Source organism: Peromyscus maniculatus, chromosome 13, assembly GCF_049852395.1.
Source record: "Peromyscus maniculatus bairdii isolate BWxNUB_F1_BW_parent chromosome 13, HU_Pman_BW_mat_3.1, whole genome shotgun sequence".
NCBI classification, from domain to species: Eukaryota; Metazoa; Chordata; class Mammalia; order Rodentia; family Cricetidae; genus Peromyscus; species Peromyscus maniculatus.
Genome location: NC_134864.1, coordinates 29,300,384 through 29,316,192, shown reverse-complemented (window position 1 = coordinate 29,316,192; position 15,809 = coordinate 29,300,384). Strand labels below are relative to the sequence as shown.

General features: G+C 46.9%; 1 protein-coding gene across 2 annotated transcripts in view; it reads left to right on the top strand.

Annotated features, from left to right (window-relative positions):
- Positions 1–15,809, top strand: part of Emilin2 (elastin microfibril interfacer 2) — a 59,484-nt gene that overhangs the window by 15,931 nt on the left and 27,744 nt on the right. The window contains exons 1-2 of one of the 2 annotated variants that reach the window (XM_076549897.1): positions 8,616–8,705; positions 12,876–13,051. In XM_076549897.1, coding sequence (XP_076406012.1) covers positions 8,695–8,705; positions 12,876–13,051 — 187 coding nt within the window. In that variant the 5' untranslated portion in view covers positions 8,616–8,694. Of the gene's footprint in view, positions 1–8,615; positions 8,706–12,875; positions 13,052–15,809 lie in introns of those variants that run through there. The other variant, XM_006972250.4, reaches the window with a different exon arrangement.

Here is a 15,809-nt window from a genome sequence, read left to right as displayed (position 1 = left end):
GGAGTGAGGGACGCATCTATTCTAGGCCCTCCCTCCGTGGTCTCCTGAAGGCTGCCATCTTCTCCCTGTGGCTCCTCACAACATCATCTCTCTAAGTGCATACCCCTGTGTTTTTATCCCCCCTTTAATGAATATGAACCACTGTCCAAGTGACCTCACCATAATTTGATGATCTTGAGTTACTATGGGGTCCTCTACCAAGTAAGGTCACCTTCTGAGGTACTGGGAGCCTAGGACTCTAAGACCTTTCGGGGTGGGGGCGCAATTTAAGCCCATGCCAACAGGGTTGTGAGTTTGGGCTTCATTGTTTAAGGGAGGTTGTCAGAGCTGTGCTTCCAGATGTTCATCAGGCAGTGAATTTGCCTTGGGGAGTCTGGGTAGGGGTGGGAGATGAAGTGGGATGGACTGGGAAGACTGGCCTCAGTCTGTGCCAGGACTCACAGGTAATGGGAAAATTGCCCAAGTTAGGCTGTGCTGGGCATGGTGGGATGTGGGTCGGCACACATGGGGCCATCTTTATCTGCATTGTGAGGTCCAGCCCAGCCAGTGCCACGTAGTGAGTTCCACTCCATACTCTCCTTAGCAAATGAATGAATGAGAATGTGGAGGGGAGCCCAGGGCTGGGGTCAAGCAATTCTGAATGTTTCTTGACACGCTGATCAGCTCTACTATTAAAGATCTTGAGAGACAGGGCTGTCTGTTGTAAGGGAGGGGGAGGAGCTTCTGGATTATGTGGTGGTCACAGAATGACTGCATTTAAAATTGTGTGTGTGTGTGTGTGTTGGCAGAGTCTCACTACAAAGTCCAGGCTGACTTAGAACTCTTGGTCCCTCCTGCCTGTCTCCCCATGTACTAGGATCACAGTTGTGCATCGTCACACTGGGCTTCCGACATTGGCTTTTAGCTGCAAGACACTGTGCCCTCCCTGCTCGTCCCTTGATAGTTGGGGTTTAACCCCGTCATGTGGCCAACTGAAGCCATTATTATGGAAGGAACTTGTATTTTTAATTTTATAGCAAACATGTTTATTTACACACCAAATCCACTGTATAGACATTTTATTTGTATGAAGTTCTCCAGGCTGTTATTTAATTCTTTCATATCTGGGAGACAGAAGGGGGGTTGCTGTGGATATTGTTCTATATAAATAAAACACTGGTGGCCAGTGACGAGGCAGGAAGTAGGTGGGACAAGGAGAGAGGAGAATTCTGGGAAGCGGAAGGCTGAGGAGAGAGACACTGCAGCCACGGCGAGGAGAGGCAACCTGTAAAGACGCCGGTAAGCCACCAGCCACGTGGCAAGGTATAGATTTATAAAAATGGGTTAATTTAAGATAAAAGAACAGTTAGCAGAAAGCCTGCCACGGCCATACAGTTTATAAGTGATATAAGCGTCTGAGTGATTATTTTATAAGTGGATTGTGGGACTGCAGGGCTTGGGGAACCTGGAGAGAAGCCCTCCAGCAACAGGGGGTAAATTTGGGTCTCAGTTTATGTTTGTGGCAACTGAGTAGAGAAAGGCCCTGATTGCTCCAATGAATCTGACCTTTGGCAATGATGGAACAGGTAGAACATCTGATGTTTTAGTGGCAGATTTCGTGTGTTTCTTGTGCATATGGTTTCCAGATAGGTAAAACTTTTGCATATTGGATTCTAGTGGCTCAAAGAAAGACACTGAGTAGACCTGGGTACTCTGGTACCTTCTGGTATGAAGGCAGAATGTGCATTTTTCCTTCTCTTGTTAAGACTGAATGAACTGAGTTTGGCTTTCAGTTCTCAGATATAGAGACTTGTAGGCAGACTTTTCTTCCCTGCCCGCCAGTTCTCAAATAACCAACATAGAGACTCAATAGTGATTATAAATGCTTGGCCAATTGCTCAGGCTTGTTACTTGCTAACTCTTACATTTTCAATGAACACATTTTTATCTATGCGCTACCATGTGGCTCATGGCTTGTTACCTCATTTTGTACATGTCCTACTTCCTCTGTGTCTGGCTGGTGACTGCTGAGATTCTACCCTTTTCCTTCCCAGCATCCTACTGGTTTGGCTCTCCCACCTAACGTTATCCTGTCCAGCTATTGGCCAGTCAGCTCCTTTGGTAAACCAATCACAGTGACGTATATTCACACAGTGTAAAGGAATATTCCACAGAGGCTGCTAATTTGAACAACTATCCATGGCTTGTTGAGCCACCTGGGGTTCTATGGTAGTTCTCAGAACCATACTACATTGGCCTGGAAATGGGTCCCCAATGCCTTCAAATTTTCTAATAAAAATGTAGTTCCACGAGTCCACACAAGAATGAGGATTTTGAAGATTGTAACACCAATGATGTACAGCATATTATAGATGTCCTGGGACTCCAATACTACCCTGCAGTAAATCTTGGGGGAAGTATTTACTTCCTATTTTTCTATGGGGCCTACCCCATCTCCCTCCCTGCTAAGAGCCTATAAAGTTATTCTTTTTATGTGTATGTGTGGGTGTAGATCTATGTGCCCATGTGAGTACATAACCATCATATACATGTAGTCACCAATGGTAGATGTTGAGAATTATTCTTCAGTTGCTTTCTGCCTCATTTTTTTTTAAACATACGGCCTTTCATTGAACCTGATTGGCTAGACTGGCCAGCAAGCCCCAGAAATCCCCATGTCTCTGGTCTCCTCACACTATAATTAAAGATGTGTGCTATCACGCCAGGCTTTTTGTACATGTGCTGGAGATCTAAGCTTAACTGTTTGCATGTCAAGTACTTTACTGAGTAAGCTGTCTCCCAAGACCCCAAATTCCTTTTGTCTTGCTAAGCAGTGCCCTCCACTCATGATACTTGTTATATACTTAGAACCTGGTGTGGAGGCCAGGGCTGTGGCAGCATGCTTCCAAAGAAAACGCCTGCTTTCCCAGCAGATCGCGGGTGAGTGAGAATGGCTTCACCTCATTGTATTATTCATGGATGGCCAGGGTGTGAGAAACGCCAAACTTCTTGGTTCTAATGTTTTCATCCTGTTTCCCAGTGTGGTCCTAACTTAGACAACAGATACAAGTGTCCTTGTATTTTCAGTCTTTGGATAATGATGGTGACTTCAGAGTGGGAATGAATGGGCCCAGCAGAGGACCCTCTTCTTGTATCTACAGAGAAACTTCTTCAGTCCCTAGATTTTCTGCGCTTCTGAGTGATTGTCGCCAGTGTTGGTTTTAAATGTGGTGCTTGTTACCATTCGAGAAAGGTCACGAGACACAACAAAACCCAGTATCAGAGCTTTTTTAGGAGGAGAGGTGGGCAGACAGAAGAGAGTGACCAGGCCTGTGAAAGACACGCGCCAGGGACAGAGAAAGAGGGAGGAGGAGAGAGCAGAACAGAGGGGAGGCATCTGTGACCGGCTTTTTAAGGATTTCCCTGCACATGCACATGTGGACTTATGGAGCTACTCTGCCATGTATGCCATGACCACGCATGGATGATGTAAGACCCCTTGCTTGGCTACTCAGCTGACCATGTACGGTCATGCAGCTGGAGGAGTGGCAGAATCCTAACAACCAGGCTACAGGTGTGGGCTAAAGACGCACCGCAGTTCAGAGACTTCACTGAAAGGCCTGGAACTGATTAGTGGGGGGATGGCACCGTCAAATCTTGTGTAATATCCACCATCCCAATGTAGTTCTGAAAACATGGATGGGGGTGTATTGTGCAAGAGAGCATTGAGCTTTGAAAGGGGAGGGACAGAGTTTGCAAAGTCATGAACATTTGAGTGGAGCGAAACAGAATTTTGGAATTATGGTGATTGTTTTTTTGTAGGAGAATCCAAGCAATTAAAGAAGGTAAATCATCAAAATAGAATTCTTAGGCCAGCAAGATGACTTAGTGGGTAAAAGTACTTGCCACCAAGGCTGGCATTGAGAATTTGGTGCCCAGACCCTACGTGGTGGAAAGAGAGAACTGACTTGTAAAAGTTGACTTCCATACATACATTGTAGGCTCTAGGAGTTAACATGCACACACACACACACACACACACACACACACACACACACACCACCATCACCACCACCAACAACAACAACACACAACTAAAAATCAATTACTTCTTCAGTGGCTCTGAGTAGAAAGGCTGGGCTCACAGACCATGAGAAGCTGCATCGATGATGAACGTCTGCTCCCCGGCCCCCGCCAACAGATGTTCTCATGGTTCACACGGTGGGAACATAAGGATGAGTTCATTAGGGAGTGACTGGGAGCTAGATTGCCTGTGATTCTTCTGCGGGGAATGAGGAAACAGGGTAGGGGTATGAGAAGTGGAGAGGTATAGATGGGGGGAGGAGCTCACAACAGAGACGGGCCTCCCATGGAGAGCTGGCTCTGGCTCAGACGCCTTCTCTTTCCCAACACCCAGTGACTTGATTTGGGGATGCATTTCCCAAAGCTAAGAATGTGGTCTGTTGGAACACAGCCTTAAGCGATAGTTAACTGGCTGGATGCGGCCAGCACCAGATGACCTCATCTTCAGCGCCGGAGTTTGCTCAGAAGGCAGGTCCCCATCTTTGGGGAAATCTAATGATCATGGCTCCATTTTCTGCTGCAGCTGCTTCAGGGCAGGCTCCCCACTGAACCTCGGTGGTTTTCTTTAGTCCTTTCTTTAGGAATGAAGATTGTTCTTTTTTTTCCCCAGGATAATTAGAAATTGTGGGAGAAACCTACTTATTTTATGGTCAGGGCAAAATGCTGCTCGGTGAAAAGGATTTGGGGTTTTGAAACCTAACTTGCCCCTAAGTACGTAAGGAAATTAATTCAGGAGGAAATAGAAAAGCCATCAGCTTATAATCATGGTTTCTCCAACAACTGTATCCTTGTACTGGGAACCAGACGGCCCTTCAAGAAGGACATTTTCATTCTGAACACATTGCTTTGATCTAGGATCTGTTACTTTAAAACATACACAAAACTTTCTTGTAATCTGACTTTAATCAAGGCTCATTAACCTGACATTTAGATTCATCATCTACATTTTATGTTGCAAAAAATATCATGGCCTAAGCATTCCGGCTTTTTAAAGTTTAGGAGAATTTTCCTAAAAAGCCAAGTGATGTATTTCACATGTCTTTGCTTCCCTGTGAAGTTTTCTACGAAGCAATCCAATTAAAAATGTGTAATGTAGCAGAAAAGGATGAAGAAATTTTGAGTTTGAGTTTGTGCTTTAAGCTGTAAATAGGATCTTGACTTTGGAGTGGAGCCAGGGGAGGGGCCCAGAGATCAGATCCACCTCCTAATGTTCATAGACCATCTTTGGAGATAGCCATGGTTTAAAATGGCCATTTTGATTTTCAGTCGGACACGAGATTCAAGTGGGAAGTGTTTTGAAATTCCAAATCCTCAGTTCTGAAATCACTTCCAACTTTTACAGCCTTTGCTGCCTGACTGCGTTTGCTTTTGGCAGAGGGTCAACCAGAGAAAGCGCATTTATTTATTCATTCACTGACCAAAAACCCCCACCAAAAAAAAAAAAAATAAATAAAATAAATAAGAAAAACATGTCAGTGGTTCCTAGAAAAGTCAGTCTACTGTCTTGTCAGTTTCTTAATGAGACCAATTTTGCAAAAGTGAACTGCTTATAAAAAGGGAAGGAAATGTGGGCACGCCCTGCAACATGCAAGAACCACGTGGGGGGAAAAAGTCAGACAAAAAGACAAGCGCTTTAAGAATCTGTGTGCGTGAGGCACCTAGGGCCGTTGAACTCACAGAGGAAGTGATTGCCAAGGCTACAGAATAGGGAGGGTCAGGGAGTTCCTGTTCAGTGGTTACAGGGTTTCCATTTGGGAAGAAAAGGGCTTGGAGGGGGACACCATCAATGTGCCAGGTGCCACAGAGCCAATCATCACGTAAAGGTGGTTACCATAAGATGGGTGAGCTCGGAGATGGAGCATTTGCTGGGATACGTGATGCTCTGGGTTTGAATCCCCGGGGCTAATAAATACATAAAATTTAGCATCTTAGCATTTACTTATATATTTATGTCGTATATATGTTACGACATATTTTGAATTTTATTTTGAAATTTTATTTTGAAACATGTCAATTGCTAGCTGGGTGGTGGTGGTGCACACCTTTAATCTCAGCACTCGGGAGGCCAAAGGTGAGAGAATCTGTGAGTGTGAGGCTAACCTGGTCTACAGAGTGAGTTTCAGGATAACCTAGGGCTACACAGAGAAACCCTGTCTCAAGAAACCAACCAACAAAAGAATGAATTGTTGGCTGGGACATGGCTCCATTAGCAGTGTTTGCTTAGCATGCACAAAGGCCTGAGTCTAATTCACCAGCACCATACACAATTAGGCGTGGTGGTGTATGTTTGTGATCCCAACACTCAGAAGATGGAGGCTAAAGGATTCACAGTTCAAGGTCGTGCTCAGCTATGTGATGAGGTTGAGTTGAGGGTAAACGGGGAAAAGCGACTTGCTGGCATAGACATTTATTTCCTAGGATGCTCTGAGATGACTCATTCCGTGTGGTTCCTGGGACTGGACGTAACAAATGAAGCCAGAAAAGTTGGCTCCAGGTTTTGGAAGGCCGGTGAATGGAAGGGGAAGAACTTACTAGAAAGTATGTTCTCTGGAAAAGTCCCAGGCTGAAGTGTATCCCCATGGGGGTCCTGGGCTCTGGACCTGTGCCATGTTTTAGTAAATAGAATATAGGTGAATGTCAGATGCAGTGTTGGTCCACTGTGTGGCTGGTCCCTTAACAGCAGTCAGTGGTCTTCTCGGGCAAGCTTTCTCTTTGCGTTCTACATGGTGTGTTGTACAAGCTATCTGCTCGCAGTCTACTGGGCTCGGAAAAGATGGTTTGATAGCGGTCGAAAAATCAGGGTCTCACTGATGACCCCTGCAGCTTCATAAATAATCTTGTGTATTTCTACCACAGCCAGCTCTGTCTGGCGGGGTTTTCTGTGATAACATTTATGCTGTTATATACTTGAAATGTGGCTGTTGGAATTAAATGTTTAATTTTATTTAATGTAAATTTAAAGAGCTTGGTATGGCTAGTAGGCACCTTGGACAGCACAGCCCTGGGTCACCTGTGGGTCACCAATATGGCTGCTGTGTAGTTCATATTGAACCCAGAGGCGAGCAGCTCAGTTTAGCTCTGAGGAGACTGAAGAATTCTTAGCTGCTTAGACCAGAGGAATGGTTTTCTTTTGAAAATAGGATATTAGATTATAACACAAATCTTAAAAGGTCTTATAATAAAAAACCCAGAGCCATATATTGGGGTGAAAGCTGAAAGATCAGAGAAGCAGGACAGCCAGCCACTAGCTTACCTCTACGAAATCCTCAGCCTCAAGAGATCAAGTTCCTGTTTCCTCACACCTTATATACCTTTCTGTGTCCTGCCAAATTATTTCCTGGGATTAAAGGCATGTGTCACCACTGCCTGCTCTGTTTCTCTCCTGTAGCCCAGTGTGGCCCTGAACTCACAGAGATCCAGATGGATCTCTGCCTTCCGAGTGATATGATTAAAGGTGTGTGCCACCACTGCCTCTGTCCTCTGATCCCTAGGTAAGCTTTATTGGGGTACTCAATATATCACCACATTAGATCACACAAACTTTGGCAAATGTACTTTTGTTTGATTAACCAACTATTGATCCAATTAGTGGTTAACAATTATTAATTGGAATCCTGCAATACGACAACTCTGTATTTTGGAATAATGTTTTAGACAATGGGGTATTATTCAGCCTTAACCAGACATGCTCTCGGGCTGGAGTGTAGCTCAGTGGTAGACTGCCTGCGTATTACATGCAAATCTGTCAAGCCACAAAAAGCCAGGAGGAACTTGAAATGGCCTTCATAGCAAAGGAAGCCAGATTGAGAGGCCCAGAACCCAGTGGTTACAGCTATGAGACGTTCTGGCAAAATGGAGAAAGCAAGAACCAAGGTCCCTTCGGGGGAGGAGGATGAGGAAGAAAAGTAGTCAGGGGACTTTTAGGGGAGTGAAAGACACTGCAGTCATGGTACAGGCCACTCTGTTCCAACTCTCAACTACACAGCGCCAAGCAGGAACCCCAGTGTGAACCAGGGGCGGGGGTGATGGTGCTGTGTGTATTTGGGTTCTTTTTTTTTTTTATGATTTGTTTAACTTTATGTGCATTGCCGTGAAGATGTCAGATCCCAGGGAACTGGAGTTAGACAGTTGTGAGCTGCTGCGTGGGTGCTGGGAATTGAACCCGCGTCCTCTGGAAGAGCAGTCAGTGCTCTTAACTGATCTCTCCAGCTCCTGTATGCCGGCTCCTTCATTGAAACAAATGTCTGCCTCAGAGGTCGACAGGGCTCCTCGGTACACACAGGGTACTGACACGTATATGGTCCCAACTGGGAGAGCCTGGGGAGGGAGCCAGGCTGTGACCTGAGTTAGCCCAGCAGCCTTGGAATGGCTGCCTTGGCTGTTTCCTCGGTGTGGCTGCCCTACCCTGGGGACGTTAGCTAACTGTCTCATCAGCAGCTAGTGAGCCCCTCCCTTGTGAGTTCAGCTCAGTCACGTGGGGACACCAGACTGTGTGGGCTCAGCCTCACTCCCCCAGTGCTCGGAGGCCCCAGGTACCAGGGAGATGGGTGTGTTTCCTGAAGGAGAAAATGGAGCCCGGATCTGGGGCTCCTGGACTCAATTGCAGTTCATATCGGCTTGGGGAGTTCTGAAATGTGCATGAGGTAAAGGCCTTGACTATTCTTACTGGCGCGTGGGAAGGAACTCGGCCTTCATGCCAGCAAGCGCTCCGTCACTAAGTCACACCCCTGAAAGTTTGTAAAAGTCTGTGGTAGGATTTTTTCCCCTGCAGTTCCCTGTGTGATGGGGGCTCCTGGACATTGTCCTGGCTCCTCCCAACCTCTGGAGCCCCTCAGACTAGTGTTATGTCAGCAAGAACCCCACTTCAGCTGGGAAAAATACCAATAGGTTTATGAGGCTTGGCTCATCCTGTGTTGCGCCCCTGGAGGCCCCTCACCCAGACCTGGGGACCCTCTAGCAAGGCCCCAAGGTCACCTCAGGGGCCTGCCGCTTAATGTACGGGGAAATTCCTCGGAGTTTTCCAGTGTCTGAAGGTGGCTGCCTGACCTTTTCCAGTTGTTGCTGTGGGCTGGAAGGATTTCTAACTTGCGATGTTGTTAGGCGGCCGACCTGACGGGGACCACCAAAGCCCTGCAACTGGCTGACTGGGGCCAGGTGGGTGTGGATCGCGCAGTCAGAGCAGGGTGGGAGCCCCGGAGGCTTTGCTGGGCGATGGTGAGCTGGAGGAGGCAGCTACACCCCTCCTTTGCATGGGCACATGGGGGAGCAAGTCCCCCCTCACCCTCCAGCTCCTGGTTCAGGGTTAAGGGATGGGTGGGGTGGGGTGGGATGCGGCCTACCACACCCTTCTCTCCAGAGGGAGATAGTCTGTTCTGCTGGGTGCAGCCTTATCTGAAAGGGTTCCTGCAGCCTGTCATCTACTGGCAGACACACACACACACACACACACATTTTCACATTCCATCTTAATGCTCTGAGGAGCAGAGTTTTTTTTTTTCCCTGAGGTTACACATTCTTCTAGCGTGATGCTCTGCTCGAGTGTGCAAGATGTGCAGGGCAATTGTCCCTCTGTGTGCAGGGATTCCGTGAGTGGGTGAGGGGGACAGGGAGCCTGAGACGTGTCTACCTGCACTGAGTAGACGTTCAAGCATGTGTCTGCTGTGTGGGGAGGTCAGGTACTTCCTCCCCGGGCTTCAGGGCTTTCTGGAATATTTCCAGGGGGATCGCTGCTTTGGCCAGAGAAACTGCCAGAGAGAGTGTCTGGCTGTTACTGCATGCTGGGAGGGTGTGTGTGGGATCGAAGGCCCCAGAAGTTTCCACTCTAACCGCTTGAGAATGAACTTGGGCAACTCACTTCACCCATCCAGTCTATGTTTTCTTGCTTGTGACAAGAGGGCAAAAATAATTAGCAGGGTCAATGCGAATCTTTTTTAATGTTTAAAATTACATTTATCTCTCCCTCTGTGAGTGTGTGCGTATGAGTATGTATAAGTGTATGTCATATGTATATATGAGTGTCTGTGTGTGTGTCTCTGTGAGTGAGCATGTGTGAATGTGTGTGCATGTATGTGTGAGAATGTATGTGAGTATGTATGAGTGAGTGAGTGTGTGTGTGTGTGTATCTATCTGTGTGTGGTAAGTATGCATATATGTCCATGTTTAGTATATGTGTCTGTGTGGTATGTGTATGTATGTGAGTATGCTGTGTGTTTGGTATGTGTATCAATGGTATGTATGCATGTGAATGTGTGTGAGTGAAAATGTATGTTTGTGTGAGTATATTGTGATGTGTGTGTTAGTATATGTGTTAGCATATATGTGTGCTTGAGTGTATGTATGAATGTGTTTGTGTTTGTTTGTGTGTGTGTGTGTTTTTTTTTTGGTTTTTTGAGACAGGGTTTCTCTGTGTAGCTTTGCGCCTCTCCTGGAACTCACTCTGTAGCCCAGGCTGGTCTCGAACTCACAGAGATCCGCCTGCCTCTGCCTCCCGAGTACTGGGATTAAAGGCGTGGGCCACCACCGCCCGGCATGCGTGTGTTCTTGTGTGTATGAGTGCATGTGTGTGTATGTGTGCGTGAGTGTGTGTGTACATACATGTGGATGTCAGAGGGAGAGCTGCTGCTTCTCTTCCTCCATGTGGATCCCCCAGGTGACAGGTGCCTTTATACACTGAACCATCTCGCTGGCCCAACCGATGACACTCTGAAGGGCCTGGGAACGTCTGCCCGCTCTGTTATCGTCCCTGCCCATGACCACCCTTGCTTTTCTTGCACTCCCTGGGCATCCGGTTCGGTTTTCCTTGGAGAGGTTTTCTCAGGAGCATCTTGGAAATGCGTCCCCTCAAGACCCACCCCAGGCCCAGCCAAGGAGCGCCTCTGAGATGCAGCTGTTTGTCCATGATCCTTGGGTGGTTCTGAGGCTGGAGTCGAGAACCGCGGCTCCAGGGAAGAGGGGCAGCCGAGCAGCAACGCTCTGGGAATTAAGCCTTCCCGGAAGACGGAAGACTGTTCCCTGTAGCCATTTGTGATTTTCCTAGACACATAACTTTGAGTGCACAGCTCCAAAGCTGGTGCTTAACCTGGAGTTGCTGGTCTGACTGAGCCCCGCAATCCCGAGACACCACAAGTGTTCATTCTGGGTCCCTTGTGAGCAGCAGCCCGCAGTAACCCCAAGGAAGTGGCCCAAAGCCCATTTCTCTCTAGAAATTGGCTCAGAGAGAAGTCCGCCGGCAGTGGCGGCTAGCGCTCGTGTGGAAATGAGAAAGTGAAGATGATCAAGAGAACATGGCTCCAGGCCAGAAACTGGAAGTAGGGTTGAGTTTGGAGGGCTTTCCTGTGGGGTTGGGCTTTTGTCTGGGTTGTGAGCAGCGGCCTGGCCGAACCCCTTGTCTCTGGCCCTCGTGTGTGCCTGTCATGCTGGTTTGTCTGTGTGTCAGGCCCAGAAGTGGGCCCAGAGGATTTTTACAGCTCCCTGGAAAAGGTCTCTGATGTCAAGGAACACACCATATTATTATTATTATTATTATTATTATTATTATTATTATTATTTTCCAAATTGAATCTGCGGTCCATGCTGGGTAATGGCTCTACCCCTGAGCTCTACCCCACTCCTGGCACAGGGCTGTAAACAAGGCTTCAGCACCTGGTAGTCAGCTTTCAAGGAGGGAAGGTTTGCTTCACTCAGGTTTCAGAGATTGTGTCAATACCCGGCTGGCCCTGTTGCTTTGGGGCCTGAGGTGAGGTAGCAGATCAGGACAGAGCCTGTGAAAGACAAGTGGTCAGGGCTGAGGTTTCAATACCCCCTTCAAGGGCACCCCCAATGACCTAACCCCTCCCACTGGGTCCCACCTCCTAAATGTTCTACCACAGGCTGGTGACCAAACCCTTGTCACGTGGGCCTAGGGGACGTTCATCCAAACCACAGCAGCTTCTGTTCTTGGAAGCGTGGGCCAAGACATCTTTTTAAAAAGTTGTGTCCACTGCCAAAGCCCGTCAGGGGGAGGAGGTGCAGAGGACACTATGGGGGGAGGGGCAGGGGCCCCAGGGATGTTTATTGACAATACCAAGCCCCTGAGTTGCACCGAGAAAGTATCCCTGATGAGCTGCGAATTGTAGAATAGAAACTGCTGGTGAAATGAAAACACATTTTGCAGTCTGGGAAGTGTTTGTATTGAACAGATGTGTGGGGATGTTGTTACCCTGGATCTAAGATGTGGAAGAACCAGGTCTGATGACACACACCTGTAATCTCAGCACTCAGGAGGCTGAGGCAGAAGGATTGCAAGTTGGGAGACAGTTTTGGCTACATAGCAAGACCCTGTCAAAAATAAACAAAACAAAACAAAACAAAAACCCTCCTAACTATCCATCAAACTAAAATAAAACAATAAAGAGTCGGGAGAACTCCAAATGACCGAATCAAATGCTTGATGGACACAACTTAGAGGTGGATGGATTTATTTTGACTCAGTGTCAGAGGTCCAAGGCTGCTTGGATCCACACTCTTGAACAGAACGGATTGGCAGTGAGAACCTGTGATAGAGGATGGTTGTACACAGTGGGCGGGAAGCAGGGTGGGCCTGGAGAGAAGCAGGCAAGGTTACTATACTCCCAAGCACCCGCCTCCTCCAGCTAGGCCCCACCTAAGGCAGGCCTTCGGAACCCTCACAAAATAGTGCCACCATCTGGGGACAAAGTATTTAAAACAGAGCCTGGGTAGGACATGTCACATCATAATAAGGTCCAGCATGGGAGGGCCGGAGACGCTCCTAACAGTGGTCACTAACGTGAGACCCCCGTCCTCTCTGTCTTCAGGTATCGGGTGACCTTAAGACCCAGATTCGTCACTAGGTACAAGACAGTGACACAGTTGGAATGGAGGTGCTGTCCTGGCTTTAGAGGAGCAGACTGCCAAGAAGGTCCCAAAGACCCCCTGAAGACCCCCCGGCCCCCACCTGCTCGACCGAGAAACAACCTGAAGAAAGCCACAGGTGATGTCTCGTTGATGCCCGGTTGTGTGTGCTCACCTTTGTTGTTCCTGGTGCTGATGCAATTGGCGGGGTCTAGGATGGACAGCTGAACAATCCTCACAGAGTAGAAACGTATTGGAAGGGCAGGGACAGTGGGTGGCACCTGTCCTTGCCAGTAAATTGCTTCCTTAGGGCCATGTGTCAAGCACTTCCTTTATTCTTCTATCTGAATCTAAAGGAGTTAGGATTCTGTTTTAAAAATTAACCAGGAGCGTTGGTGCACATCTGGGAAACAGAGGTAGGTGGTGGATCACTAGAGTCTGAGGCCAGCCTGGGCTACATAGTGAATCAACCAAAACTGAATAAGATAAAAATAAATAGACTGGCCCCTCTCTGTTTGGATGGGCTATTTGCAAAGCTGAGCCGGAGTCAGAATTTTCATGCGTTGCTCGCCTCTGCTCTTAAGCACAAAATGGACAGGATGAACTTCTGCAGGTAACTTTTCCCTTGCTATTTTGCCCTGTATAACTTTTTTTACACCTCTTTTTAATTTCAAAGAAATGCAGACCAACTTTTCCTGTGAAATTAAATGTTTAAATTGTTGTTGGTTTTTATTTTCCCATGAGATGTTTTAAGTTTTGAAATAGTAATGTGTCAATATTTTTTTGTAAAATAGATTGTTAAATAAATTTCATTACCAAAACAACATACATAAACTAGGGAGTATTTGTAAAACATAGGAAAATATGTTTTTTTACTTTGGAATAGTACATTTTCTGAGATTGAATGTGTTCAAGATACACAAGGCAGTGAGTTGACATCGCGTACAGTGTGGATGGACGAGCACATTTAGTATACTAATCATCACCCATGCTGTATTTTAAGATCCCCAGAATGTATTCATATTAATAACCAGAGTGGGGTGTCAACATCTCCCCACTTCCCCCAACCCCAGCCCCTGGTACCCACCATTCCTGTGTCCATGAGTTTAACTGTTTAGATTCAATGCATAAGTAAGGTCCCATGTATTTATTTTTCTGCGCCTGGGTTATAGTCGTCACACAATGTCCTCTAGGTTATCTGTTATGAGTAGCTAGACTTTATTTTGTCTTTAAATGCTCGTGTGTGTGTGTGTGTGTGTGTGTGTGTGTGTGTGTGTGTGTGTGTGTCTGTCTGTCTGTCTGTCTGTGTGTCTGTCTGTGTGTGTGTCTGTCTGTGTGTGTGTGTGTCTGTGTGTGTGTCTGTGTGTATGTCTGTGTCTGTGTGTGTCTCTGTGTATGTCTGTGTGTGTGTCTGTATGTGTGTGTGTGTGTGTCTGTCTTTCTGTGTGTGTGTATGTCTGTGTGTGGTCTGTCTCTCTGTGTGTTGCACATGTTTAAAGAGGCCACAGAGGGCATCAGGTCCCTTGGTTGTGAGTTACAGCTATTTGTGAGCTGTCCTTTGTAGCAGCTGGGAACTGAACTTGGGTCCTCTCTGGAAGAGCAGCGACTGTTCTTAGTCTGTAAGCCATCTCTCCAGCCCTGTATCCATATCTGAACACTATCTGTAAGCCATCTCTCCAGCCCTGTATCCATATCTGAACACCGTTACTACGGTAGGTGAATTTCAGTGAGAGGCCCATTGTGGGATTTTATGTCTAATCTCAGCATGTAGGAGGTAGAGGCACAAGGACTGTGAGTTCAAGGACCCTGTCTAAAAAAATGCCTGCCCTACCAATCTTTCCCGATCTTATCTGGCAGGCTGGATATTAGCTACTTAGGAAAAGTATAACATGAGGCAGACACAGTTCCCGACTTATACAAGCTAAGCGTTGGGCAGTCATTCATTGCAGGGCATTGAGATGGACACTTTGGAAGGTGTGAAGCAGGGGCCTGCTGATCCCGACAATTTATTTAGGTTCCAGTTTTATGTTATCAAAGTTTAAACAGATGTGTAGCTTCCCAAATCAGTCGGTTTTTATGAGGACTAGTGGGAAGGACAGTGATGACATTTTTACTTTTTGCCCCGGAGCTTGTTGTTTGGCTCTTTTGGGGTGCCCGACCCCCAGTTCCCCAATAAATCACACACGAAGGCTTAGTCTTAATTATGAATGCCTGACCTTAGCTTGGCTTAGTTTCTAGCCAGCTTTCCTTAAATTAACCAGTCTATCTTTTGCCTCTGGGCTTTTCCCATTCTCTTACTTCTATAAATCTTACTCTTGCTCCGTGGCTCACTGTGTAGCTGGGTGGCTGGCCCCTAGAGTCCTCCTCCTCCTCTGGCTCCTAGTTCTTACATCCCTCCTTCCCAGATTTCTCCCTCTATATATTCTCTCTGCCTGCAGCCCCGTCTATCCTTTCTCCTGCTTTGCTATTGGCCAGTTCTTTATTACACTATCAGGTGTTTCACACAGGCACAGTAACACAGCTTCACAGAGTTAAACAAACACACATAAACAAAAGTAACACACCTTAAAATAATATCCTACTACAGACTGTCAACACTTTTTGTTTTTCTTCCTGTGCTCAGGACTGAACCCAGGGCCTTGTTCACAGCAGGCAGGTGCTCTCTACCCTGGAGCCATGTCTCTAGCTCATGGAGCACTTGCCTGGTCCAGGAATTTACCTCCTTCTCTGTTGTCTTCTTGTCATGGAAGGTGATGATGTGTCTCCCTTTTGTCCACTCCACAGCAGTGTTTTCTAGTTACACCATTTTTTTTTTGCATGATCAATATTTACTGTATACAATGCAGTAACTGTTAGAATTGTTAGAACTAATAGCCCGCCCCATAGAGCACTATGAA